The following is a 24,864-nucleotide window of genomic DNA, read 5'->3' as shown; positions in this document are numbered from 1 at the left end:
CAGGGCATCATGGGAGTAGTACCACCGTTGAGGATAAAGTCATGTGAAGATTCAGAAATAGGATAGCCTAAAAAGCAGAAAGTGAGAATTCCCAAGGGAAGAGCAGAGAGTTATTCTGTCTCCTCTCAGGGATCTGTCTAGCCACAGTCTAGGACTTGTTTGTATAAAATGTTGAACAGCCCCATTCTAAAGAGGAACTGAAGCAAACCAGGAAGCGGTGTTCCCTTACTTATCGTGTGTGTGTGTGTGTGTGTGTGTGTGTGTGTGTGTGTGTGTGTGTGTATGTGTGTATGTGTGTGTGTGTAAACTTGTTAGCATGTAGTCACACCCTACAGAGGAACCTTAAATCCATTGTGAGCTAATTCTACATTCCCTCACTTCATGCATGATCTTAGGGACTTTTCCATACTCCCTGCCCTTCTTTCTCACCTTGGATTCCAACTTTACTTCATCCAAGCCTGCCTCGCCATTTGTCTCCAGTCCTGGGTAACTCAGGCTACACAATAAAGCATTCAGCATCTAATACATTGCTTTCCCGAGCAGCCACAGGAACCACACTGCCGGTCCCCATCTGTCTTCAGTTCCTGCTAAGGATGTGTGCTGTCTCTGTGGTAACTTGTGATTTGGCCCTGCTCTACAAATGGACTCCTCTCACTTGTTCTTCCTGTAGACTCCTCACTGTCTTTGTGCCCAGTGGCTTAGAGTTCCATTACCTTGTCCTCAACCACCAGTGTCAACCTGAGATGGACATAGTGTCACAGGGGAAAACATAGAGACAGAGACTCTACATTAAAAGAGATCAGTCTGATGTGTGTCTGTGTATGTATGCAGATAGGCTCACGCTATACAGTTAGATATATTTGTATAATTATATATATTGAAATTGGGATACTTAGTTTGATATTAAAAAATCACAGCTGTTTTGTTCAAGTATTTTTAGTCTTTTATTTTTTATTTTTACTAACATTAACTATTTTACATTAATGGGGTTAGTATATTTCCATACATACATACATACATACATACATACATATATACATACACTATACACTGATCAAACCCATCCTCCTTCTATTCACCTCCACATCCACCCTTTACAAGCTCTATTTATCATTATTCTGAATTCACATGAGAAGGAAAAGGGGAGTGGTGTGTAGTGGTGCCCACCTTTGACCTCAGCACCTGGGAAGCAGAGACAGGCAGACATCTCTGAGTGCAGGCCAGCCTGATCTACACAGGGAGTCCAGGCAGGGCTCTGGAGTGAGGCCCTGTCACAAAAAAAAAGAAAGGAAGGAAGGAAGGAAGAAAGAAAGAAAGAAAGAAATAGAAGAGAAGAGAAGAGAAGAGAAAGGAAAGGAAAGGAAAAGAAAAAGAAGAGGCATTATTTGGAAAGAGGAAAGATGGAAGGAAAGATGGGGACAATAAAAGTAAATCTAAGGATGAATATGACCATAGTGTGTTATATACATGTTGTATACATTATGGCGTGGAAATTTCAAAAGGAAACCTATTATATTGCACAATTAGTGAATTTAATAATTTAGCACAAAGAGGGGAGAGGAATATAATATATCTATGAAGGCATCCCATGTCAAACCAGCTTGTTTTCCTGTCCACACTCAAATGATAAATTCCTGGGTGTTCAAAAAGAAATGAAATCAGAAACTTTAATATTCAGTTTTCCTATTAGAAGCTCTATTTTCTCTTTTGTTTTTTTTTAAGTAAGAAAATGCAGCATTTCCCCCCCCCCCCCACACACACACACACACAGTCTGGGTGATAGAAATGCCAGTGGTCTGGGCACAGCAAGCTCCCTGCAAGGCAGAGAACAGATCGCAGCAGGATGCCATTAAAGGCCACATGGTTCTGTGGGTTTGGGACGCTAATCCTGACTCTGCTATTTACCAAACATTGCCTTCCACAAACTGTTTTACTGTGCTTGTTCTCATCTGCAAAATGCTTAAAAGTGATGAAAAGTTTTAAAGGTTGTTTTAGGTTAGATGAAAATCAGTTTGCCTTGGTTTGAGCTATCCCAGAAGCAGATCCCGATACAAGGAATTGAGCACAGGTAGTTTGCTTTGGAAGGTGCACCTTGGAAAAGCTGGTGCAGACAAAGAAGGCTGCCCAGCACTGCATTAGCACATGGGTGCCTACTCCGGAGGCCAAGGTAGAAGATGCAAAACCATCCTGAATCCAAGAGAAAGGTGTTATGCACCACATTCCCCAGGTGATGCTTATGGGCTGCTTCAAGGGGATGTTCAATTTCCAGCGTATCCCTCCAGTCTTGCACATGGGTGAGGGTGGAGAAGAGCCGGAGGAAATGGTCAGGTGGAAGCCAACTTCGGTAAATGCACACAGTGATGGCAAAACCTGAGGGTTGGTGGGTACACACTTGTAGACTATGTTACAAAGTCAAAAGGTTGATGCCCAGTATGTGTTAGTAGGCAGGTACAGAATGTGTACAAACCCAGATGAACTCAGAGTTGGTGAATAGTCTTAATGTAGATATGATAGCCATGCCTGTGGGCAGACAAGCTGTGGATGTGTCCATCAGACTGTCACAACATGTAAGATGCAGAGCAGGTCATTAAGCTTCGTCTCAGAAAGTTAAAAGACCCTGAAAGTCCCAATTGTCTCCTGAGGCCCAGTCCCAGTATTGAACTTCCAAAGCAAACTACCTGTGCTCAATTCCTTGTATCGGGATCTGCTTCTGGGACAGCTCAAACCAAGGCAAACTGATTTTCATCTAACCTAAAATAGTGATTTTGTGGGTTTTTTTTTTAAGTTATTGTATTAAAAAAAAGATACTGGATATTGCCATAATAAACCCCCTAGCCTACTATGTATAGACCCAGCAGGTCATTTTGTCATTTCAGTTTGACATAAAGTTGAGCTATATTAATGTGCTGCAAAAGTTTCTCAATTTTCAAAATATTATGAAAATGTTATGACTTCTTTATGGAAGCTATTGGAGGTGAGAGGACGTTCCATATACCGGCAGCCCAGGGAAGGACAGGATACCTGCAGGCCCTGTCAAAAGCAGGGCCTGAGGCGTTCTAGGAGATTAGCGTCTCCTTCCCACATACACTTTGCATGTCAGCCCTCTCTCCTCACTGAATACTTCTCTCCGTGGATGGGAAACACGGTATCGTCATGTGTCTCAGACCCTTGGAGATTTCATGGTTTTTTCGTCCTATGTTCAACTTAACAAAAGCCTGAGAATTTTGACTGGTTCAGATTGGATCTGGTGGCAACTGCTGGAGCCAGTCACCTGTGGTCACGGGGGTGGAGTCACTTGGGGAGGCAGCGTTTGGTTTCCCAAGGGAAGGTGGGTGTGTTGCAGCAACAAGACATCTTGTACTGTCAAGCATGTGCGTGTCTTGATGATGTGACGTTGTATAGGCGTGCAAGAGCTTCTGGTATCACATAAAGAGTAAGTGTGTTTACCAGTAAATGGACCAAGAATTGCGACCTCCCTTTTACAAAAGTATAGACATCAAAACAGGGATTCATTTCAGAATGTTGAATAATGGATTAAAGCAACTGTTTTCATGTATTAGAAAACAGTCCAGAACGGAGATTGAGAATTCAATGAAACACAGGAGATGAATTCTCAAGTCACCTTGGCTTGTTGTCTGGAACCACTTAAACCACAAAACAAGGTCTGGAGCCCAGTGAAAGAGGGACATGTTCAGGACTTCCAGAGATGGTAGGGGTGTGTGAAGCAATGTAGAAGAGAGAGAAGGTCTCCCTTAGTCTTGACCAAATGCTGAGCTGTTCTGACTATCATTCCAAGGCACTGCAGCTGTGGGAGCCAAGAGGCCTGACAGTCAGAGAGCGTCTGCAGTTCTGACCTGAGAGTGGAGAGGCCGCACTTGGGGCACACAGGGGACATGAGGAGTTAGAGTGGGGTATTCTTCACTCACTCTCACAAAACCTAAGGCCAAGCCTTGACAAAATCAGTCTTAGGCTCCAGTAAACTGAATGCCACCATAAAGGAGCCTAGATTCTCAGTATTGTGACCACACAGGCACATAATAAAAAATTATAAGACATAATTTATAGAATAGAACCAGATATGGTGGTTCACAATTACAGTTCCAGAACTGGAGAGGCCGAGGCAGAAGGGTTGCCATAAGTTGGAGGCAGCCTGGGGTACACAGAAAGTTCTAGATCAACCTAGAATACAGAAGGAGACAGATAGACAGATAGAAAAAAGGGGGTATGGAGGGAGGGAGAAAGACCCTGGTTTTTTTTTTTTAATTAAAATGAATAAATAAAGCAGGAAAACATGACTGGTAACCATAAGAGTAAGAGGTCAATAAAAGTGAACTCAGAGATGCAGAGATGATGCAGTGTTGGAATTAGCAGACAGAGAATTTTAAACAGCTCTTAAAAATATGTTGGAGAATTCAAAGTAAGATGAACAGATGGGGAACTTCAACAGAGAGAAATAAAGGGAGCCAAGTGAAAATTCTAGAACTGAAAAGTAAAAAGTATCAAAAGGAAAAATTCACTAGATGGGTTTAATTGTACGTTGAATGCTGAAACAGGAAAGATCAGTGAAGTCAAAGACGACCTGATTTCACAGGGAAAGGACTGGGCAAAAATCAGCTCGGGTTTCAGGTGATATAACCGGGGCTCACAGGCACATGAAAGGATGTAGGACAGCTGGGACAAAGTTGAGAAACATTATACTACCTGTCCTCATGAGTTATTGTAAAGCTGCAGTTTAATTAAGATAAACAAGCACAGGAAAAAACAAATAGATCAGAGGCACAGAATAGCAGTTTTAGGGATGAATGCAAGCATGATCAATTGCTCCTCCTCAGAGACACCAAAGCAAGTCTATAAGAATGGGTGTCCTTTCCACAAATGCCAATGGAACAAATCACACACACACACACACACACACACACTCGCATGTGCATGCATCCATACACACATGATTGCATGCTCATACATCCACACATATGCACACATTCACACACATGCACACATACACATGCATGTACACACATATGTACATAAATTACGCCACACATGAAAAATAACTTGAGATGATCCCAACATATTTGATTACAATAAGGCTCCTAGGAGGAAATATAGGTGAGTATTCATGCAAGACTTGAGGAGTTATTTCTAAACAGGATATGAAGTAACCCTAAATAATGTATTTAATGAATTGGACTTCAAAGAAATAAGAAAGTTCTACTCAATAGGTATTGTTGAAGAAATGAATATACAAGCCACACAGTGGGATAAGGCTCTTGGCAATATGACAGAAACATTTGATTGTGTTAACATACAATAGAATTCTCCCTGCAACCCAGATTAATTACTTTTGGGGTTTTGTTTGGTTGGTTTGGTGGATCGAACCCAGGACCTTGTACATACATGCTAGGCAAGTGTATCTCTACCACCAAGATAATCTTACCCCTGACCCAGGCAGGGGAGTTACTTTCTACCATGGCTCTCTGACTCATACCAAATCAATTTCTGATGTGTATCCTATTGTGTTTTTCCAATTAGAACTGGTCAGGTCCCACCACAGTGTCTGTAGCATTGCTGAAAAAAATCACCCACATAAGTACTTACCTTCAGTTTATTCCACTGATTTCTGAAGCTGTGGAGATCTTTGTGGGGCCACTTAGTAGTATGTAGACCCACCCCAGGGTTAAGGCATATAACTAAATGGTTCAGATAGGCCCAACCAAACTTGACTAATCTTCACATCCCCACTGCAGGGCTTTCAAAATTAAAAACTCTTTTCTTTGTCCCTGGGTGTCTTAGTTAGGGTTACTATTGCTGTGATGAAATGCCAAGACCAAAAATAGCTTGGGGAGGAAAGAGCTTATTTCACTCACATGTAATAGTCTGATCACCAAAATCAAGCAGGGCAGGAACCTGGAGGTAGGAGCTGACGCAGAGGTCATGGAAGGGTGCTGCTTACTGGCTTGCTCCCCATGGCTTGTTTAGCCTGCTTTCTTATAGAACCCAAGACTACTAGTCCAGGGGTGACCCCACCCACAATGGGCTGTACATACCCCATCAATTTAGAAAATGTACTACAGGCTTGCATACAGCCTGATCTTATGGAGGCATCGTCTCAGTTGCTCCTTCCTCTCTGGTGACTCTAGGCTTGTGTTAAATTGGCATAAAACCGGCCAGCACACTGGGGTATCTTGACATGGTGACTGAGTAGTAGACCACAAACTATTCTCATTACTTAGTCACCAGGAAAGTAAATTTCACCCACTAATTGGTCCCAATTGCTACCTATTTTGAATATTTTCTTTGTTGTTTTAAGCTGTTTTCATTGTGGTGACTGTGTGTGTGTGTTTTCTGGAGCGTTAAGTCTCTAACAACTGGATCATAGACACACCTTCCCTTCACTTTGTGCAGGTGAATGGGTGTTTTAGTGCTGGAAGGTGGAAGAAGAAGAGAAAAAAATGTACCAAGTGAGGGTACCATTGTAGTGTCATCTATTGGGACTTGTGGTTGTTTTCTGTGGATCAGGCATGGAGGTGCGGGGGGGGGGGGGTGCTTACAAAGCAACTGTAAATGAAATAACCACATTTACTCCACTTTACCAGGCAGGTGAAGCCTTGCCGACTTTAAGCTCCATCCTGGCTGCCTTCATACATCTTTGGGGTTATGAATTTCTCCCGCTAGTAAATGAATGACCCAGCTCTTGTAGATGTGGGGCAGAGGCTAGATCTTTTAGTTTTCTGTATTCTTCAGGATTATGCATCCTCATCTTGTAAAGGCCAAGCTTCAAGGCAGAGAGAGGAAGGTGTGAACACCAAGGGACCAAGAGTCCCAACTTCAAGTGACAGAACCTTCTAAACAACAAAATTAGCTCTAAACAACAAAATTCAGCAAAAGCCATCTTTTTTTCCCTAGTTACAACAGTACATGCATGTAGGGATGCTTACACGCTCTTCAGCCTCCCTTGGCGACTGTCTTCTCAGGAGCTATGCAGTCCAGGGAAGGTTGATGTGCAGAATTTGAAATGATGTCTGGATTCTTTACAAATGACTTGTCTCAGGCTTGAGACATGCTAGCAACGCAAGCGTGAGGACCTGGGTCTAAAAAGCCAGATGTGGCCATGCAAGTCTGTAACCTCAGTCCAGAGGTGGAAATGGGAGGACCTCTGGGCTCGCTGAGTTTTGGGTTCTGTGGGAGATCTTGCCTCAGCAAAACAAGGTGGAGAGTGATTGAGGACTCCTGATGTCAGCGGTCTCCGGCCTCCACCTGCACCCACATCTGCATATACATATGAAACACTCATGACAATAAACAAACAAACAAACAAACAAACAATAAATAAATAAATAAATACCTTGCTAAGAACCTCAGGGCTCAGGCTGCAAAGTACACAGCCTTTTGGGTTTTTTGTTTGTTTTGTTTTGTTTTACAGTACTGAGGAGCCAATCCAAGGCCTGGCACATGCTAGGCAAATACTTTACCGTGAAGCCATAGCATCAGACCGTCAGTGTTAACAGAACACTAGGTCAGAGGTTGCTGCTTGCTTTGCTTGGAGGACATTCTGATTTTTCAGTCTTCAAGACAAAGATCAAAACAAGGGCTTCTTCTCAGACTAGTATGTGAGGTCCCCAACACCATGACCCTGACCCTCCTTCCTACCCATCCATCACTCCTTCCATATCAAAACTTCCTAATCCAACCAGCTTGGGTTTCCTTTCCCACACATATCTTTATCTCTGTTGTCTCCAAATATAGAAATCACTTATTCTCCAACACACTTACCTCCATCTTACTCTGTCAAAACCTGGCCCCTGCTTCAAGGCCAGCCTCCAATGTCACTGTCCTTCTGAAGGTCTCTCCATTGCTTCTTGTCAAGTCTGACTTTCCCTTCTTCTGAACAGCCTTAGTGTTTTGTTTGCAGTTCACTGAAGGCCCTGATGCTCAGCTTCCTGGGATGTCAGGATCTTCATTATACCCATAGCCCCACAGCACCTAGCACAGCTGTTTTGAACAAAGAGCTTTTGACTAGTTCCAAGCACGGTACTTCATCTCCGTTACTTGGTGGTGGGCTATTACTACTAGGGGGTTGTTATTTAACTAGAGGTGATGTTCAAATCACGTAGTGACTGGGACAGCCCAGGTCCCTATCAACCTGAATAAATGCCTTTTGGGACAGCCTGAGTATCAGCCCTGATTCTGTGCATATTCCAGATGAATATGGTCCCTCCCCTCCCCCTCACAAGACTGCTCTGGTCAAATGAGGTAATGCATGTGAAAGTCCTTGGGCAGCAGAAGGTGGTTTGCAGATATGGGGCTGCAGGTAGTCCTCTAGTACCCAGTGTGGGCTTGGCTCCTTGACCTTTAGTGCATCCTGACCACTGCTCCACTTCACTCTGAGCTGCCTCCCAAGAACAACTGTTGAGCAACTGATTGGGACACCACACGCTTGTGGGAATTTGGAATCAACTATTCGATCTCCCTCACCTCTTAGTGTTATCTTTTTTAAGCTGGGCCTCTTACCTTTTTAGGCTAAAGGCTAAATATTTTCAGCAGACGAGTTTTGAGCAATCTCATCAAAAATTTAAACCTAGGAAGACTCTTTGAACATTACTGTAAATTGGCTCACTTAAGAATTCCATTCACTATTGCATTTTGACCTTAAAATTCAGGATCCTGAATGATGTCTGGACATATCAGGTGTTCTGACTTCCTGCGTGACACTGGGATGCTCTGCCTAGATCTGTGAGTGGATTGACACCAATGAAAACAATCTAAGATTTCATCTTAGTTCCTTTGTCTTTACAGTTCTCTGTCTCCTTTTCCAATGCGTTCTCCCTTAAGAAGTGTGTTTGAGCCTCACCACTTCATTTCCTCCCCATATTCTCTCCCATCTCTAAACTGTGGAAATACAAATCATTAGCCACTTCCTTCTCCTGAAGACATTAACTCTTTCCCATTAAGCATTGATTGCTTTTTTATGTTCATTGGTCATTTGCAGTCAATGTCTCTTCTTGTACCTTTGGATTTCTGTTAAAAAAAAAAAAGTCTCAATGTTGTGTATACAGCAGAGTACTAGAAATCCCTGGGAATTGACAGAAGAGTACACATGACTCTTCTCCTTAGCCTTGAGGAAGTCCCATCTTATAATAAATATAAATAAGTTAAAATCCTAGAATTAGAATAACAATTATTATTTGGACAGTATTGTGCCACCACTTTGTAGCAGTGGGACAACTGGCAAATTATTTGTAGCTCTCTTGAGTGTGTTCCTTCATGGAAGCATGCACTGTGTGCACAGCAGTTGAGAATCTCTGGAACGTGCACAGGCCACATCTGGCCACAGTAGCCATCATCCATCTTGTTGATATGCTCCTTTATGGGCCAGCTTCAGAAACCGTCAAGTGTTGGGCCAAAGGATGTTCTTTTGTCTCACAACTCTGGCCATGAATTCAAATCCCCATGCTGTCACTCACCAGTCATCTCATTTCAGGCAGGTCACATCTCATCACCACCATTCTTCACCTATAAATAGTGAGAATAATATCAGCCACCCAGAGGCTTTATGAAACTCGGAGGAGACCGCACCAAAGGAGAAGGTGGCTATTGGCTGTAGCCAGGGCAGGCTGATCATGCTCCAACAGCTCAGTGAGGATTTCATGTGCTCATGGGACAACTGTCAGGCCACGTCTATGCTTGAGACCCACAGATCAAAGAGACATCAGTTTGGACTCAATCCTTGAGTAACACCCCCCACCCCCCCCACCCCCCGCCAAATGTCTGCCTTCTCTCTTGGTTGTGTCTCCGCCAGGAGGAGTTAGAGTGAGACACTGTCGAACTCTGAAAAGAAGCAAACTGGGGCTCAGAAATGGTCAGCACCCTCTCAGGGCTAGACAGTCTGGGACAGAATCCTGTGTCTCCTGCTGACAAATCGCACAAACCTGAGCAGGTGACAGGGTCCCCTAATTTCAGTCCCTTTGCCAGACGGTGTTAACGTCACTTACTGGACTTCCCAGGGCTAATATGGAAAGGCCCTGGGAACACAGGAAGAAGTCCAGGTATGTCCACAACAGCAGCAACAACCAGAAAGCAAAAAGGAAAGGCTAGATCTGACTTTCTTCCAACAATGCCCAGGGTTTCTCTACCTGCATGGGTGGAGAAAGCTTTGTGATGTTCAGTTTTGTGTTTCAGCAGTTTGCATAATGTAGTCACATGACGTTGGTTCATTACTCAGAATGTTGTGGAACGCATTCTCACTGGGTTCTTGGCTAACTGAATAGTGGGCAATGTCTTCCTTTCTATGGAAGAGATTCCCACCCACCCATGCGGTTCCCCCATTCAGAGCTGCTGCCCACATCCTCATGAAGCCTCCTTCCTAGCAGCTCTTAAGTTCTGAGGTGCTGAGGGGAAGGTGCAGGTAAAAACCTAGCTCTAAGAAGACTCCTGGGAGGCAAGAACTAACTGCGATGGAGTCTTGTTTGAGAGCAAGCTAAGTACAATGTCAGCGGCCCAGATGGTGTGACAGAGCATGATGCACAGTCACTCTTGGGACTGCGGCTCCCATTAAGTGTTCTCTGAAGATTCCCAGCCCTGATCCAGATTAGTCAAGGAGCAATAAAAGTGACAAAAGGTGAAGAGAACAAAATAATGTCCTACAATCTGGCCAGAGAAATGGGGACCACTCACCATTATCACAGTGCTTCACAGTTTACAAAGCATCTGTAGATACTCTGTGAGAGGTAATCTATCGCCGATGGTTTACAAAGGCAGACGGGCTTTCAGACGAGTTTCTGACTATGGCAGACTGTGCTCAGTGATTTTTGCCTTATATGGTGTTGCACTGGTCTTTTCTCTAGAACTATTTGGGGTGGTAAGGGGGCATTTGGCACCTCTCTAGTTAAAATCAGCATGCCTGATTACTGTACGGCTGCCCTGCACTAGACTGAGGTTATCTATTATCTAGGTTTGTCATCTGATAAATTGAAGTTACACACAGAAAACAGTTCTGAAGAAGACTGAGGTTATGGCGAGCCAGTAATTCACAGATGGGCTTTGCAATATTTCACTGTGTGGGTATGCAGGAAGTTCCCCTCTTTAGTACCTCCTTTACCTGCTGTCCTCGTCCTCAAGCCCAGAGTTTTATTTTATTTTATTTAGGAAAAGCCATAATTACATGATTTTTATAATTAATTTTTTCCTTTATAAAATGTGTTTTGATCATATTCTTTCCCTTCCCCCAACTCCTTCCGGATCTTCCCCACCTCCCAACCCATCCACAGACTTTATATTCTCTATAAAAAAAAATCAAAACAACAAAAAAAAAGTAAGATAAAGAATAATAAAACAAAAACACACACAAAAAAAAATATGGAATCTGTTTTGTGTTGGAGATGCCTAGAATTTAATAGAGAAGAAAGAAGTAAGAGGAGTAAGTTACAATAAGCAAGGTAAGAGTTCCACCCCCCATGTCCTGCCCAGTTGTTTGTATTTCTGTCTTCTTCAAGTCCCTTGACGAGTGCCCAGCCTCCCACAGGCCACTTTCTAGCAGTTCTCCATGTCCCCTCTGAGAAGCTGGGGACCTGGCCTATTGCTCTATCTTTCCTGCCTAGGTGCATTCCCGTGGGACTACAGTGGGATAGGTCATGACCTGTGTGCCAATGAGGCTGTGTCCAAAAAAGCTTCCTTCAAATCAAATCAAACTGCAGTACTCTTATTGGCCAGGTAATTCTACAGTTTGATGGATGCTAGGAGTAGAAGCTGGTACGGTCTTCTAACAGTGGCCTTTAGAGTCTGACGTCATTGCATTACACCAGAGTCTGTTCACTGGCTCTTCCCACCTGGCGCACTTCCACCCTGGCCCAGTCTTTCACTCTGCCTACTTATTCTCAGAACTGTGTCTACTTTGCAGAATTTCTACAGGCAACTTCCTTCATGACTTCTCAGGTTCTTGGTTCCACAGATGTGGCAAGTCCAGACTTGGGCAAGCAGCCCCCTAGGAAAACCAGCTGTTTTGTGCAGCAGAGATGTCACGCAGCTAAAAAGCCTCTTCTCACTTTAGACAATCCATGTACTTGGTTAGACATTTATAGACTGCAATCTCTCATCTAAACAATTTAGGTCATTCTTTATGTTGAGCTTCATGTCTAAGAAGGAAAGTATGCTGAAAGAGAGAGAGAGAGAGAGAGAGAGAGAGAGAGAGAGAGAGAGAGAGAGAGAGAGATGTGTTGTTGGTTCCTGGTTTGCAATAGGAACAGAGAGCACTTCTCCTGGCCAAGCAGGGTACTAACAGCTTAGGACAGCCACCATTTTTACCCAGGGGCCATTGGCTCATAGGCTGTCTGCATACTAGATGACCCAGGCAAATGGTACCAGTAGTAACTGCCTCATGTGCCCATAAACAATGATGGGTAGATCTACATACAGGTTAGGATTTCTGGGGAAATCTCCAGAGCATGTTCTGTAGTGATAACTCAAAGAAGAGTGAGTCTGTGTGTGTAGCGGTTCTTAGGCAGGGGAGAAGAGGGAGGCACTAGTGGGAATATCCTTGTAGCATGGGCAACTTTTCCTGAGACTTTACTACCCCAAGGAGTAGCAGGTGCCAAGGAAAGAGCCCAGTGCTAAGGACAAAAGGCCCTTCCTGCCTGGTATTCAATTCACCAGCCCCATGACCTCAACTAAGGCACGTTGCCTGCATTTCTTAACCTTAATATCAAGTCCATGGTCATCCCAGAGAATAAGATAAGATAAAGATAAAGAATAAGATGAAGATAAGGAGACTAGAAGAGGACCCTAGAAAGCATGAGCTCTTTAACCTCACAGGTCTGCTGAGGGGGCATGGATTGCCTATGCTTAGAGCTGACTGTCAGCATCTCTTCCAGGCTCCACTTCTCAGCTGTGGCTTTATGTTGTTTCCTTGAGACAGACCATAGGAGAATAGTTACACCACAGAAACAGAAACACCACAGACCCATCATCCCCAGGAGAGCTCTTGAGGGCAGCCATGCTGATTGGCAAGCTTGTCCTGGGTCCCGGTCACTAGCATATCACTGGGTTTCTCCATGCTATTCTTTTCCTCTCAAGTCTTGAAAGGCTGAGAATTTTTTTTAAAAAAATTAAAAATTAAGGTGACACGGACTATACGTTTTAAGCTGCCAAGGCAGTAAAAGCTGTGAATGTTGAAGGTATGTGTAACCACATTCCTTCTTCACGTGGGCTTGCTGTCTCCGTTTCCACTGTCGGCATTAAAAATCCCTGAACCCAACACACAAAACCCATGGAGTTTGGGGGTGTACTTTCCAGTGTAGAGAAGGCTCTTGTCTTGCTGTCAAGTAGGTTTCTCTGAAGCACTCACCCCATTGTTAGGTGTTCAGAGTTCTGAGTGTGCCTGTTGGGTTCTGCCTGGATCCAGTCTGCCTTCATTTCTGGGATACTGATCTCCTTTGACAGGTCCGGCCTTGCCCAGGGATTTCTGATCCTAGCTTCCCCGACCCCTGGATGGAGCACACACATTACCTCCTGTTATGCAAGGCACCTCCACCCCCCGTGCTTACTCATGCTCAGTACACCAGTTTCTGACATTCTGCCTTTGGTACCCTCCACATCTTTCACACATCAAGCTATTTCCATGGAAACCAAAACAAAGGGGGACCAAAAGGCTGTGCGTTAGACTTACTCTCTGGTGTCGATCATGTGCCTGTGTGCTTCATGTCAGCTTTGCAGTGTGGCATTTTCGCGTGGTCCCTCTGACAAGTCTCACTGGAAAGCCACCCCATCCCCTTGTCAGCAAGGTGGGGAACATGGATTGCAGCCTCTGCTGGCTTTCCTTGCAGGCTTTGGACCACAAGGAAGCAGTTCATCCATCAGAAGCTAAAGCCTATTTAAATCTAAGCCAAAAATAAAGAGGAGGAAGAGTGTCTGTGAGAAGACACAGACACAGCTGGACTTTGACGTTCCAGGTCACCTTGCCAGAGGCCTCGTGAAGTCCTCCCTCAATCACCGCATATATGTAGGGTCGCCTCTCCCTTCTCCCAGCCCTCCCACCATTCAGCAAGGTCTCTGTGATTTCTCTTCCTAACATGTGGTGCCTAAAATGATTAGGTCCACTGCCTGTGGTTCATTCTTCAGCTAGATCTGGTCCACTGCCTGTGGTTCATTCTTCAGCTAGATCTGGTCCACTGCCTGTGGTTCATTCTTCAGCTAGATCTGGAGCTCTTGCATGGTAGCCCGTCCTCTGCTCATCAGACATCTGCTGGGACCCAGGACCATCTAGGGATAGTTTCGTAATCAATATTGGTGAATAAGGTTAAAAACATGTTTTTGCAGTGCTAAGTACTGAACTTGGGACCTTGTACACGTTGAATAAGCACCCTGCCAGGATTGGCACCCTTAGGCATCCATTCTTTAAAATGGAAACAGAATAAAAAGTTGATACATAGAACAGTTTGAGAGCTATGTGTCTTTATTGGTACAAGTAGATGCTAGGTGACCTGCAGTGCTTTTAGAAGGAAAAGGTGCCTGAGATAGAAAATGGAGCTAGAAGACAATCAAGCATCTAGGATTCTGTAAAGGAGAGCTTTTGCTGGTACTGTAACCAATGGTGGAAAGTAGATTGTCAGCTCATGGACAGATCACTCCAGAGCCCACATGGCTTTTTGTTCACTCTATCAAGCAAAGGGTCCACAGGTTAGATGTGTTTCATCAAGTATATTTCCCGAGAAGTATGTGTCCATCATTCTATGAGTCAAGTTGCCGAGAATATTAGAGTGACATCTTGCACTCCACTAGGTTTCAGCCCTTATAAGAATAAGCAGCAGCAGATGGTAGTGAAAAATCATGCACATTTTATTATGCATTGCACATTTTGCTTATTAGAATTTTTCATATGACACCCTGAATTTTTAAAGACCTAAAGATGAAAACAAAATGGAATATTCATTGAAATATTTAAATCAGCTTACAGCAATTATATCAAAATAAAATCTAGCACCCTGGAAGGTAGTTAGATCCCCCTTGGCCAGCATCTTGAAGAAGTGTGTTTGTTCCGTGGGATGAGGATAGGAAGGGAACGCTCCCTCAGTGAGGTCATCTCATCATCAAAGGTCATGCGGGGCAGAGATGGTGGTCGGGTGAGAGTGAGAGACTGCACGAAGCCAATCCCATTGAAAAAGGAAAACCAGAAAGGGAAAATAGGAGAAGCTCTGTCTAGGTGTAGAGAAAAGTGCTCCTCTCTGCTCTTCGCCTCGCATCATCTCTGCCTTCCTTAGTGAGTGAGTCACCCCCTCCTGGACTTACCATTTGCCAGCACTCACCCCCACAGAAAGCATGTGGGATTCACAAGCCACCGTGTGGGTGTGTCACTGAGACTGTAGAAGAGGTGGGGGCGGGAGTGGAGTGTGAAGATGCTTGTGAATCTTAGGCAGAGCTCCCTGGCATCTTAAAGACAACAGTCAAGTTCAGATGGAGCAAACATGACTGATGAGACTTCTAGAAATCACCAGGTTACAAAGGTCATTCTTCCGTATGTGGATTGGCTCCAGCTGGGCTTTCTAGCAGCATTCTAGAACCTGGAGCCAGAGGAGCCAGACACATTGTTCTTAAAGCTCACTGGAGTCAGCTTCCCATTTAATCTATGAGTACCTGGGCCTGACAGATGGCCACACAGCACACAGCCAGGTGTGGAGGAGAGCGCATGGGTTCTGGAATTAAGCAGATTGAGCCAGACCTTTCCCTCTAGGCCCCATTATCTTTTGACCTAGAACATATTACCCAACCTCTCTACTCTTTGATTTCCTCTCCTGCAAACTGTGAACTATGCAAACATTGCTGGGTTGTTCTGAGAATAAGAAATCACTTTACCATGCTTAGCACAGCTTCGGCCCTACAGAGGGCTTCAGAAAATGGGAATCACTATGCAGCATGCCCATTCAATATGGTCTCTAGCTCTAAGTCCTTTGTGATGGGAAGGCTTTCAGCACTGTGTGAGTGTATCAGTTATGCTTTTCTGCTACACGTTAAGCCAAATGCTGTTTCCCACAGTGTCCGTCCATCAACTCAGATGCTGCCTTTTATGATCCCACTGAACAAATCTAAACTTGTTCCAGCAAGTAATTATCAAATACTTGAACAGTTTCAGTGTCTCCCTAGTCTTCTCCATGGTGAGCCCTTTTAGATCTGTGAATCCTTTCAAAGACTTTGTTTGATCTCACTGAGGATACTCCTGGGACCCTTTCCTTCCTATGTAAACATCCATGGGAAGGTGTTTGCCAGCCATAAGGAGATGCAGGGATAGCAAGTCTTAGGAGCAGTACATCCTGAATGAATTTGTGTGGACATGAGAATGTGTGCACCTCACAAGCATAGTTCATATCGTCTCCTGTCTTTCACCACTGTGTTGAGGGATACGGACACACTACTACATAAACAAAGAGAAGCATGTTGTAAAATCATATTGTCAAATGTTGCATTGAAGAGTTACTTCCTGTAGCTCTCATTGGTTTTGTTGCATGGTTGTCCTCGATTTTTCCTTTCTCTCTGTATGTCTAATGCTTCCCATGTGACTTGAAATTCCTGCCCTTCAACTTCAGATTCGAAAGCATGGCCTGCTTTAACCAAGAGAATGAGACATGAGCGACAGCAGACCACTCCCAAGCATAGGTTTAAGAGGCTGTTGGATATTTCCATGGAGCTCTCAGGATCCTATACTTCATCCTGAGAAGCACATGCTTACATTAGCTTAATGGTTCAAGGCAGCTGTGAGACTTATTGACCTGCCCCCCCCCCCCCCCCCCCCCCCCCCCCCGCAAAGGTATCTGTACCAGCCTGCACACAGCCAAAGCATAGACTCTTGAGCAAAAGCAAATGTTTTTAAGATAATCTGTTACACAGCATTTTTGCGTCAAGGGGCAATTACGCAGAACTTGTGTGGGCCATAAAACATACACATAGAAAGCAATTCTTATCCTATCTATCAGAATATAAGTTTAAAGGAATTTATGGGTGAGGTTACAAAACTATAATCAAGTTAAATGAATGTTTCATTCAAATGCTTTCCCAATCTGCAGCTTTCAAGTTAAAAAAGAACTGGCTAAGAAGAAAATAAGTATGTGTACTACACCAAGTGAGTGAAATGGCTAATGACAAAAGCAAGCTGAATTATGACCAAAGAGACACAGGAAGGCAGGGGACCCCTATTGGACACAGTTTATGATGTTGTTCAGCCCATGCTCATGGGGCACCCACCATGTGTCAGTACTAGTCTAGACCCTGAAAATAGATGGTGGACGGAAACTCACAAGGCTCGGGTCCCAGATGATTTGTATTCTATTGAATATTTAGGAAGTTAAACATTTTGTTTTGTTTTGTTTTTTTGGAGACAGGGTTTCTCTGTGTTGTTTTGGTGCCTGTCCTGTATCTCACTCTGTAGACCAGGCTGGCCTTGAACTCACAGAGATTTGCCTGGCTCTGCCTCCCCAGTACTGGGTTTAAAGGCATGCGCCACCACTGCCCGTCGAGGAAGTTAAACATTTTTAAAGACCAATGGGACAGCCAGATCATGTGTGCAATGAAGAAATTCAAGCAGAGCAATGGCTACAATGGACAGTCAGAAGAAAACCTCTCATGGGATGAGGCTGGTGTGTTATGAAAGAGCCAATGGAAGAAAGATAACATTGAGGGCCATAGCAAATGCAAAGTGTTTGAAGTGGAAACAGAGGTATAGAGAAGGGCAAAGCATTTCAAAATAAGGGGCCATATTCAAAGAGGCTAGGCATGTGGAGCTCTGCCAGCCACAACAGAGGCAATGCAACTCATTGGAATGTACTCAGAATGTGACCTGATTTTCCAGGCTTCAGGAGCTGTGCGGAGAAGAGATTGTGGATAAATAAGAGTGGAAAGAGGCAGGGCAGAAAGATGGTTGCATCATGGTGGTTGTTCTGGAGAGATAGCAAAGCCAGAGGCGGGCAGGTCCCCAGTGTATTTTGGAAATACAATCAAGACTCACTAATGCACCAGGTGTAGGAAAAGTGAAGGACTGCATGTGAGTTCTAGTTTTTTTGGGGGGGGGGGCGGCTAACTAAGGGGTGGTTGGTGGCTCACTTCTGGAGATGAGGAAGAGTGGAGGAGAAATGAACCAGAGAAGTCAAGAGTTCTGTCTGGATGAGTTCATTTGGACTTAAGCCTCTAAGGAGACTAAGCTGCTGGACATACTAAGTTTGTGGTCAAGGCTGAGAATAGAAGTTGGCAGATATCAGCATAGAGATGGCGTTTCAGTCAGAACTTGGATTCATCTAGGGAAAGAGTTCACTTTTTCAATTTAAAATTTAAGAACTTTTCAATTCTACAAAACGTTAGCAGAAAGCAGTGGGAGGAGTAGAGTGTAGCACAAGCTGACATTTAAGAGCTTAGCAGGGGAGAGGAGTCGGAAGAGGAGCCTGAGACAGACGTGACACAGTGGAGAGATGGAGCCAAGAGAAGAACATCTTCCAGGAGGAGACTCATCTGCTTGGCTTTGGTTGGATGGAGATTAACTGAATCATAGTGCAAGAGGAGGACAGGGGAGTGATTGGAAGTATGCAGCTGATCGATAACCCTGACAATTAGATACTTGGGCTAGTCGTGGTGGCTCGTGCTTAGAATCCCAGCAGTTGGGAGGCTGAGGCAAGAGAATCTCCAATTCAAGACCAACCTAGGCTAAGTAAGAGATCCTGTAGAACCAACTATCCAACAAACAGACTAGTGGAGACAAACACTGAAACAGAATGCCTGGAAAGTGACTGAGAGGATACAAGGGGGTGACCCTGAGATCTTGAGGAAGAGGAAAACAGAAATGCAGAGATCCAGGATCGATTTATTTTTGGTTTAAGTAGGAGATGCAGGAGCACAATTAATGTCAGTGGGCAAAAACAAGCAGGGAAAATGTTGGTGTTGCAGTCTCACCAGGGTAGACAAGCTTAGTGGTCCTTGAAAAGAGGAGACAGGAACAGAGAGGAGCCGTGGACTTCCACAAGACCTTCCACAGTGAGGGGAGACAGGCAGTGAGGGCTGTAGAGAACTAATAAACACGCAAGTTTTCTCAATGACATGTGACTTTAGGTCAGCTTTTGGGTATTCAGGACTTCTGAGACTATGTCCTTCATGTACAACTCACTAAACTTGAAAAAGAATGTAAATGATCACCTTTTACAATGTATTTTAGAAGGCATTATAGATGACAGATAGATACATACATACATACATACATACAGATACATACATAGATACATAGATACATACATAGATAACATAGATACACAGATAGATATATTACATAGATAGATACATAGACAGATACATAGATAGATGGGACTACTTATGGAGATGAGAGTGGGATTGAGAGAGATTACACCAGAACTGTCCAACCACCAGCAATAATTCCCATCCTTAGGTCTACTGAGTCAGGAGATAACAAGACTGAGATCCTAGTGAGCATCGTAGCCATGAGGGAAGGACCAAGCACTGTGACAACTCTTCCAGGAGGTAGGAAATGGGTCAAAGCAGAGAGGGATGAGAAAGAAATAGCCTGACTTCTTTCTCCTCTTATCTTCTGCTAATTATTTCAAAAGACTACAGCCAACTAGAATCCAGCTGGCAAGTGATCCTGACTAATGTGTAGAACAGGTCCTTCTTCGGACCACCAGCTCACTAATAATGACCTGGAGACCTTTTATTAATTATGAAAGCTTGGCCTTAGCTTAGGCTTGTTCACAACTAGCTCTTAAAACTTAAATTAATCCATTTATATTAATCTATGTCTGCCATGTTGCTCATTACCTCTCCTCAGTACCATATGTCCAACTCCCTCTGTGTCTAGCTGGCGAATCTCTCACACCTCCAATTCTTTCCCAGAGTTCCTCTCTCACCCTGGAAGTCCCACCTATCCTCTTCTGCCAGTTATTGGCCATTCAGCTCTTTATTGAACCAATCAGAAGGTGCCTTAGTCAGGTAAAGTGAGGCAGAGACCCATCTTCACACAGTATATAAAAAGGATTATCCCAACAAATGTGACTCATGGTGAAGGTCAGAGTGTAGATATGGTGGGCACAAGCAGCATGGCCCTTGGCATGTCATACCATGGAAACCACTCCTAAGGGCATCTTTACACCCAACGCTATTATACATAACACAGCTTGCAATTGCTACTCAGTGGGATTTGGAAAATGCAAATGGTGCCTTTTGCAAATCATTGCAAAATCCACCCTCGAAAATCCACCGCCACTCTTCACCTGTAATGTTTATTCCAACCATCCCCCTTTTATTTCACCACAGGCCTTAGAATTGGGACAGCTTGTACTTCAGGCTCCTCGTTTGCATGAGCTCCTTACAAGGCCAGGAGAGAGCCCTAGAAACACATCCAACTAGCCATGTGCCTTTGTAAAAACTCTGAAAGATATTTATTTTAACTGTCTATTGACCCTGTGACTTCCCACTCTGACCCTAAAGAAGTCCCTCTCAACCCCAAACTGTATAAACTTTGGGTTCTGTAAAACATAGAGCTGCCCTGCTTTCACCTTAGATGTGGACTCTATCACCTTTGGGGCTGCTGGGTTAATGGGTACCTGGAGGTAGGACAGGGTTACAGGAGAATGGCAAAGCCAGGAGGGATGACCTGAAGCACCAGGCAGCCAGAAGAGATCTGTGTTTGAACAGCCCTAGGCTGCCCTCTGGAGTCCTGAAGGATGGTCGGGGGCCCCACCATTTCTCTCTGAGGGACTCACACGCTGCTCTTTGCATTTTCAGATGCAGATGGAAACCTGTGTCGAAGTAACCAGCTGTTACAAGTCGTGCTCACCATGCACCGAATCATCATCTCCTCGGCCGAGCTGCTGCAAAAACTCATGAGCCTATATCCTTGGGGACCAGCTTAGGCTGCAGCTTCAAGTGTGCTTTTATTTTGATTGGTTTGGAATAAACCTGAGCAGTAAATGGCTCCATCTGTCCTCTTAAGGGTATAGTTGTGTGTGTGTGTGTGTGTGCGCGCGCGCGCGCGCACACACACGCGAGCACTGGTGTATGAATACCTGTGTGTGTGTGAACCTGTATGTGTGTACCTGTGTGTGTGGCTTCTATTGGGTGGGATAATATTATTTATGCTGATTTCTCTGAGTGGTAGATGGTCAAAGAAATCAACAAACAGATGCAGGCAATATTAATATTTCTTGCTAGTAAAACCAATTTCCTTATACATTAGCCACAAATCATATTCATCCTACACAGACTGACCATGGCAGTTATGAGTTTTGAGTGATGCATTTCTTGATGCATGTCATATATGTTCTTCATCCACATGGTGTGCACTGCCTTCTTCCTCTAGGCTGTGGCACAGGCTGTGGCACTGACTGTGACGGTTAGACCTTGCTAGACGTGGGCCTCCTGTGGCAGGGTGTGGTAAGAGCCCACCTTTTCCTTCGGAATGCCGGTGATGCTGTGAGCTGTAGTCCCCAAGAGAAAAGTGCTGTAGGGGACATGGGATCAGTTAGCACCTGAGGCCTAGGTCCTTGGGGCTGAGTCAGGACATGTGCAGATCCTTTCCCAGAAAACAAAACAAACAAAAGATACACTACAACTTGGGGGAAAAAAGGGGACACTGAACAGCAGGACAGACTGACAGAGATGAAACAGGACAGACTGACTCCCTTCTCTAAACCTCCTCCATGAAGCTGTATCTTTCATCTCAGAGGCCAGTCTCCCAGGGGCATGACAAAGGTAGAGTATGGGAGAGAGCCACCTAATGAGGCATCCCTGGAGTAAGTAGGTGCCTCCTCTGCAGAGAATTTCAAACCAGTTCACTCTGCTGTTTCTGACTCCCTGCACCCGTAATTTTGAATAATGCCAGCAATTAAACACTCCTCCCTAAAAATGTGCTGGCCTCAGGACTAAATGTTCTTAAGTGGCCTCCTTTGGGACACCACTGGGTGCTGTTCCTGCAGCAACCCCTCCACTGCCCGCCCCGCCACATCCCACACACTCCACCCCCTCTACCCTGTGCGCTCACACAGCCTTTCAGTGGCACCTGCTCCCCAGCCATTCAAATGTCCCGCATTTAAAAATAAACTCTTAACCCTGTTTCCCTTTATTCGACTGTAGGATTAGAAATTGGATGTGAAACCTTCTGAAATAGTCTGCCTTCACAACCTCCGATCTCTACTCCCACTCGCTCTGCAGCGCAACCGCGGCTCCCACCGAAAGATGCAGACTTCCCTCTGGTGTCGCTGTGGCCTCTCAGCTGCCAGGCCCAGGGGACTCTGCTCCATCCTTGCTCCTACCTCCCAGAAGCACTGGGCAGCCCAGGCCTCTGAGGCCTTTTCCCCCAGGACTCCTGGACTGTACCTTCCCATGTCCTTTCCAGGTCCTCATGTGACCTCTCCCCTGGGCACACAGGGTCCATCTGGGTCTTCCCACTCAGCAACCTTTTGTGGGTGGTTTCACACAATGATTCCTCCACCACTCTATGGACCCAGGATGACTTTCAAGTTTACATTTCTCTATCATAAACTGTTTTCTTAAAGGTCTGGACCAGTTTGTCCTGCTAACATTTTAAGGTATTCAAATATATTTGTTAGCTTGCTTCCTGCGTTTGTTTGTTTCTGTGTGTTTGTTTGTTTGTCTCCTTAACCCCACATAGCATGCCCATTTCTTTAACCCTGCATTGGCCCCTGTATTTTCAATTGCAGGCAACAGTACCACTGCCTAACACAGAAGCAGCAGCCTTGAGCAGATCGCCTTTGCCAAGGCGCAGCAGCTGAGGACTGGGGGAACTTCCTCCTTCTGAAGGATGCTCGGAAGCCTCCTGGCAGGCAGAGTGCTCAGCTGCTGCGGTCTGCACAGAATGCAGCTCCTATGCACCAGACATCAGCAGGCGAGGGAGGAGGCTGCACTGTAAACAAACCAACTCCTTGGAGTTGACATTTCCACTTAGCTCTTTCAAAAGAGAGGGTGTGTGTGTGTGTGTGTGTGTGTGTGTGTGTGTGTGTGTGTGTGTGTGTGTGTCCCCTTCCCTTTTACTAAGGAGGAATAAACATTTTAACAAGTTGAAAAAAATTGATAAAAAAATAGAACCCCAAAAGTATGTATCAAGAACATGTCTTGTGCCATTTATGTTGATGTTACACATTTTCTTATTGTAACAGAGAAATGTGTGGCCATTCCATGTTCTTGACCTCTGAACCTTTCCCTGCGTCCATTGTCACTGGTAGCCTGGACACACTTTGATTTTGATTGTGTTGTTGATGTGTGAGGTTTTGTGTTGAAGAGGGCTGTGATTTGTGTGTGGGGGTTGTGTGCTCCAATGTCATGAACAGATTTAATAAGAAACAAATATATTCATATATAATTTTTCAAATTAGTCCTATATTTATTAAAATTACAAATTTTAGCATAACCTTTTGTATTTTCAAGTTTAGTTTGCTCATCTTTAAGATTTACATTTTAGGTTTTTTTTTTCCTTGAGTTGTGATTTATCACTCAAATGGACTAACATTATCTTGGGTGTTCTAAAGCTGACCATAAAATCAGTGAGATTTTCAGCTTAAAACACATGTCTACTGTGCTTAATCAAATATTCCACACTGAAGTTTCAAGTCTGTGGGTCCAAGATGCTCAAAATCATTTACAATGCACACAGGCTTTTATAGTAAACACAGCACCAGGGTCCTGATGAGCTCTGCCTTTTCTGTATTTAGCTCAGCTTTCCAAAAGGGAATACACTTTCACCTACTGAGGGAAGACAGCTTCCGCCGCCTGTCCTGTGATTTGGGCTGGTTATTACTAGACTCACCACCGGCCCAACTGTAATTCACTGACCCCTGCATTGCAGTAAATCATGCCTCAGTTGTTAAAAGAGAAAGAGGCCATGGCTTTGTGGGGTAAGTAACCAGGTAGCTTGCTCTTCAATCTGTCAACAGAAGAAAGATGGTAGGACCTACCCACATTTACCATTGGACTAGAGTTCTCATCAGATGCTTCAGTATGCAATATTCTTTCCTTATATCTCAAAAGACATGTAAACGCATGATTTTTTTGTTCTTTCAAAATATTCAGAATTATAAAGGCTTTTAAAGCACTCTTTAGTTGCATATTTGGATTATTCCATGATTTTGTTTTCCTTGCCATGCAATGCACATGGTTGATCAAATGATGCCTAATATGTGTGTGTGCATATTTACATATATGTATGTGTATATATGTATATGTGTATGTATGTAGGAGAAAATGTTCATGTTACTATTCTTAATTATCAACACATTTGAAGATATATGGATATATATTTTCCTAAATCACAGCCCAAATAGTTACTGCACAAATCAGTTACTGGAAAAATTTTTAAAAGATGAAGGGAATCTCTTTCTAACTTACTCATTCAGTTGGACTCTTAGTCTCTTGGGCACAGGCCAGAGGTCATTTGCCCACCTATCAGGGTTGATTTGTATATACTTCCAAAGATAGGAGGTTTATGGTTTCTGTAATACATCTTCCATTTCCCTTAACCACGCCCTACATATAAGGATGCCCTGGAGAAGAATTCTCCGGGAATTTGCCTGAAGATCTGCTATTTTGTCAGGTAATGTCTGTGTGATTTGGAGACTATGTGGAGTGGGGTTAGATGAAAAGCTGCTCTCTGGACTTCTGCTCTTTCTGGTCCTCCAGCCTCTCCCTCTCAGCCTTCTGTAGGCTGCCTCTGACACTGATGGCTGCCTCTGGACAGACTAAAAGAGCAAAGGCCTTACATAGGAAACTCAACTCAACACGGTGGATTTCCTCTGATATTCTTGTGCTTAAGATCCTCATCCTTTTTCCTTTTAGTCTTATGACAATTTGTATCAAATGACACAAGAGAAGGATACA

General features: G+C 44.2%; 1 protein-coding gene across 1 annotated transcript in view; it reads left to right on the top strand.

The window, feature by feature from the left end:
• LOC119087816 (RAS guanyl-releasing protein 1-like) overlaps positions 1-24,619 on the top strand; it is a 38,081-nt gene extending 13,462 nt beyond the window's left edge. Inside the window, exons 3-4 of the mRNA XM_037204441.1 lie at positions 20,761-20,866; positions 24,518-24,619. Coding sequence (XP_037060336.1) covers positions 20,761-20,866; positions 24,518-24,584 — 173 coding nt within the window. The 3' untranslated portion in view covers positions 24,585-24,619. The remainder of the gene's footprint in view (positions 1-20,760; positions 20,867-24,517) is intronic.
• Positions 24,620-24,864: the final 245 nt, after the last annotated feature.

Source organism: Peromyscus leucopus, chromosome 4 (assembly GCF_004664715.2).
Source record: "Peromyscus leucopus breed LL Stock chromosome 4, UCI_PerLeu_2.1, whole genome shotgun sequence".
Classification (NCBI taxonomy): Eukaryota; Metazoa; Chordata; class Mammalia; order Rodentia; family Cricetidae; genus Peromyscus; species Peromyscus leucopus.
This window is presented reverse-complemented; position numbering and strand designations above follow the sequence as displayed.